General features: G+C 38.9%; 1 protein-coding gene across 1 annotated transcript in view; it reads left to right on the forward strand.

Moving 5' to 3' along the window:
* Positions 1-2,891, forward strand: part of LOC101848657 (mannose-6-phosphate isomerase) — a gene marked incomplete in the record, with an annotated part of 16,157 nt that extends 13,266 nt beyond the window's left edge. Inside the window, 3 exon segments of the mRNA XM_035969544.1 lie at positions 457-630; positions 1,527-1,738; positions 2,331-2,891. Coding sequence (XP_035825437.1) covers positions 457-630; positions 1,527-1,738; positions 2,331-2,552 — 608 coding nt within the window.
* Positions 2,892-4,748: the final 1,857 nt, after the last annotated feature.

Consider the following 4,748-nt stretch of genomic DNA (forward strand, 5'->3'; position numbering starts at 1 on the left):
GAGAGAAAGAGAGAGAAGGACAGAGAGAGAGGGGAGAGAGAGAGAGAGAGAGAGAGAGAGAGAGAGAGAGAGAGAGAGAGAGAGAGAGAGAGAGAGGAGACAATAGTTTAGAAAAAAAGTATACTGCTGTTTAAAAGAGCTAAGAACTGTTTCTCTCTATGACCTGAATTGTAATATTGGGTACATATATGGTAATTAAAAATCCAAAATGACCGCCATTTTGGGCTTTTTCAAAATGAACACGTATTTTTTTTCTGTGGTATTTTCTAATATATAATCTAATAAGCCTTCAAAGAAAAGCACTAAAACACCCTGAAACGAGCAGTTTTGAATTTGAGCGTATTCAACAGCAAATGGCCTTAAGCCCTCAAAAATTAACAAACTGACAAGATCTTTCGCTGTCTAAGATCAGAATAGATGGTACTCAGCTGGGGATCAATGGCTTTCGTATTTCAGAGAAGAACGGTGAAGACATTTCTCATCTGGAGGGAGAGGTGTTTCTCAAAGTCTACGAAGACTACCCAGGAGACAGAGGCTGTTTCTCCATCTACTTCCTCAACGTTCTGCATCTGACGCCAGGCGAGGCTGTGTTTGTGAACACGTCAGTTCCACACGCCTACATCTCTGGAGGTGAACTTGGATTCCTAGTCTTACTTTGATTTGATTGATCCCTGTCCTTTTCTTTATTTTTGTTTTCAACATCTATTGGGTGGATGGTTCGAGGGCGTTACTGATAGGTCCTACTACTTATTTACATTGTACTTTCCATCTGTTGTTTTTGTCTCTCTTCCTTACTGTTTCTCTGCACTAAATGACCATTACTGTGTCGATATAATAATGCTTATTTTCTTTACCCTAACAAACAGCATCAATTGATTATATATAATAATATTTACCTACACTCTCCTCCCCACCCCGAATAGTTGCCTAAATTCTGATGTTGCACATTAATTAATCTTGGACACCTGAATAAGTTTTACTATGATAACGCAACGATAATCCTTCCCTGAATTCAAACGAATGACGCTCCTTTTTGTGCATATCAGGGCAGACACTATCTGAGGGAGGAAAATAGAACTGGGCAATCAACTTCCTCTACGTCTACCGACCAAGCACTTTGCTTTAACTTTAAGATCATCTTCCAAGACACAAAAAGGTCATGATCAGGATTGATTTGCATCACAGAAATCTCTACTTCACACTGGCACATGTATACATAATATTCTGTCCTAAAGGTATTGTGTCATCTCTAACTCAGAGGTTGACGTGTAATGACCCTCTAGCTTTCACGGTCATGAGCTGCTGCCGTTCCTAATTCTTTTATACCCAGGCCAGTCCATGTATACATAATACACAAAGTTTCTTTAATATTTGGATATTTGATTATGCTTTTTATAAACGTTTATCTTACTTTTATCTGCCGCTTATACCCTTTTGGGTGTCGCGGGAGATGCGTTTTTTAAAGTAGAAAATAAGTCTCTTTTTTACTCGTTTTGTTGATTTTGGGCCCTCCTTGTTATTCACAGACTGCGTCGAGTGCATGGCCAGCTCCGATAACTTGATACGTGGGGCGTTCACGCAGAAACACATGGACATTGATACACTGATTGAGATGCTGGACTATTCTGACGCGTATGCCATCTGTCCCAAGCTACAGGGAGAAGACATATCAAAGAATGACGTGCGTGTTACTCGCTTCAGCACGCCCTTCCCGGACTTCGGGATAACGAAATATGAGGTAATTTCACGTGAAAAATTATATTCGTGCTTTGTGGCTGTTTGATCGGCGGGATCAGGGTATGGGATGGTTGGGTGTTTTTTGTTGTTGTTTTTTTTGTTAAAGAAGGGGGGAGGGTCCTTAGTCCTTCTTATTTTTCATGGTTGTTCAAAGCAAGAGGACGCATGTTTAATTAATGACCTTATGCAGTTACGAGCACCGTAAAACTCCAACCAAACTAAAAAATAAAAGCAAGAGGAAGACCGTGAAAAGATGGGTTGTTAGACAATACAACATTTCGCTACCCTATAGTATTTCAAAGTTCTATCTGCACAGAACAAAGTTTCGAGAAATTTGACGTCAACGGTTTTGAATTTGACATCATGTCAAGCTTTTTCGAATGTAGTTCCTTGGATATCTTGAAAATGACTCTGAATAATTTTACGATTTTGATAGATCAGATACAACATTTGGTTTCTGACATCTATATACATTATACTAGTAATTGAAGACGGCCAAAAATCAGAGAGGATTTTGAAAATTTGAGGTAGCGATTTCCTGCCGTGGTGGGACTAACTGAATATTGAGCATCATCCTCTTATTGACCGTCCAGGTTCCAAACCACAACGAGAGTTTTGAGATGGACGCCATCTGTAGCCCAAGCATCTGCATTGTCATCAAGGGACACGGTACAGCCACATGCCAACGAGGAGCACCGGCAACCTTGAGCTTGAAAGAAGGGAGTACGTTTTTCCTAGCGGCGGACACTGTCATGGCCGTCTCGTGTGCCGGTTCGGGGATGCTGCTGTACCGTGGACATGTTCGGGTACCTTGAAGAACTGACTGGACTTTGGACAGATTTCTCATTTTTAATGTTGCTTTTTAGAATCAAAGTTGAAATTAAAATCACGTTCCGGTGTTTTATTAAATATAGGTATCTTGTTAAATCTTTCAAGTGCTTTACTCATTTTCACGTTGCTTTTTGAAGCAAATTTGAAATTGAAATTGCTTTTCACTGTTTTATTAAATAAAGGTATCTTGTTAAAAAATATGTTCTAGTGCTTCTTAACTCATTGAAGAAGCAGCGCATTACGGCCATTTGGCAACACTTAAAAACGCATTATTGAGGGGACATTTAAAAGAAAATAAAAGAAAGACAACTTCCTAATCTATACAGATGTTTCCATTGTTCACTCTTTTGTTGTTGTTTGTTTTTGTTTTTTTAATTAAAATTCATAAATTCTTGGTCTATACAGGTGTTTCCTTTGGGGTTTTTTTTGTTGTTGTTGTTTTGTTTTTTTTTGGTTGTTATTGTTGGGGGTTTTTTCTGGGTTTTTTAAAATCTGTTGCTATGACATGCAAATTCGTGTTTCTGATTTTGGCAAGAGAGTTTGAAATGTGCGGCATGACAACATTGCCTTTTGCGTGTTACTAGTTACAGTAGAAGTACATTCACCCCCCCCCCCTTCCACCTGCGCCGATTCTCAAAATAAATAAGAAATAGGAATCTAGATAAGAGGCGTCCTCTATGCATGCCGTCACGGCGCTCCAAAAGCGGCCCCAATAGAGAGTGTGGAGATCCTGGATGTGTGTAGACCATGTAGTGTGTAGGTCAAGTAGGTTCCCAATGCAGGGTTCAAGTTCACTTTTACCACAATATGCCCCCCCCCCCCCCCCCCATCCTCGTTCCTTTCTCCTGCTCTTTTCCTTTAGATCTCAACAAGCAGAGAATTTGGTGTAAAAATAATATTACTTTTTTTTAAAGAAAGAAAACGCTTAAAGTAGTATGTGACCCTTGGAACATTTTTAACACAACCTTTCACCTTTTTCTTCAGAGTAGGTAAAGGAAGTGAAGGGTTCGGGTGAGAAGAAAGGACATACAGTACACCTCACCCGCTTTCTCTGATAGAAATTGGAAGTATTAAAATTTAGTTGTTGTTTAGTTGTTTTTTATGGAAAAGGATGCCCCCCCCCCCCCCACCCTCTTGGTTAGGGCTAGGGCTAGGGTTAATGTAATGTAAGAAACCAGCCAAAGCTTCCAATGTACCAATGTTCCCTCTCGGCTCTTGGCGTTGTTTCAACGGCCAAGGACAAGATTATTAAACTAAAAAATCTTATTCCGGCAACCGGATTGATTATACCTGCAACAATTGAGACTCAACAAAATACATGTTGATTGATCCATTCCATTGTATCACCACCGAATCAGAAAGCCCCAATTGTAGCTTTTCTTTCCTTTTAAATTAATTTAGGTCTTTTCGCCCGCATAGATGCAATTTAAATCAGGTTGTAAAACTTTTAAAAATTGTGTTATTTGTAACAAAAGTACGCGTACACGAGACCAAATCTACTATGCTCAACACTGAGAATGTAATGACCAACGTAGTAACAACCAACATAATAACTTACAATGGAATTTGAATGTCTAAGAATTACGACTATATCTGGCTTCTCAGATGACAAACATGTTTGCCTCGAGTTATTCATTACGAAGCTGCTTGTAAAAGTGCGCAACCAGGTATTTAAGTAAAAGGGGGTTTTGCTGTTGTTTTCACACATAAACATACGCAAAGCCAAAAATATTATGCTTAACACTGAAAATGTAACGACCAACAGATTAAATACCAACGTAATAACGACTTTTCGAGGAAAATTAGGTGTTAGAGAATTACACGTATCTGGTTTCTCAGTTGGCACACATGCTTGTAGAGTAGTCAGCACAAAAGCTGTCTGTAAAACTGCAGAACGAGGTATCCAAACAAAAGTATTTTTTTGGGGTTGTTACAAATCCACATACACAAAACCAAAAATATCCTGCTCATCACTGCGAATTAAATTACCAATAATAATATGGTAACGACCAACACAACGACTTACGAAGGAAATGTGGATGTCTTAGAAATACGACTGTACAAGCTTCTCAAATCACAAACATGGTAGTTTAGGGTCTAGTTATTATAAAGTTGTTTATAAAATTGTAGAACCAGGTTGTAAAACAAAAGTTTTGTTTGTTGTTACTCCTCATAATCAC

This window comes from Aplysia californica, unplaced genomic scaffold (assembly GCF_000002075.1).
Source record: "Aplysia californica isolate F4 #8 unplaced genomic scaffold, AplCal3.0 scaffold00154, whole genome shotgun sequence".
NCBI classification, from domain to species: Eukaryota; Metazoa; Mollusca; class Gastropoda; order Aplysiida; family Aplysiidae; genus Aplysia; species Aplysia californica.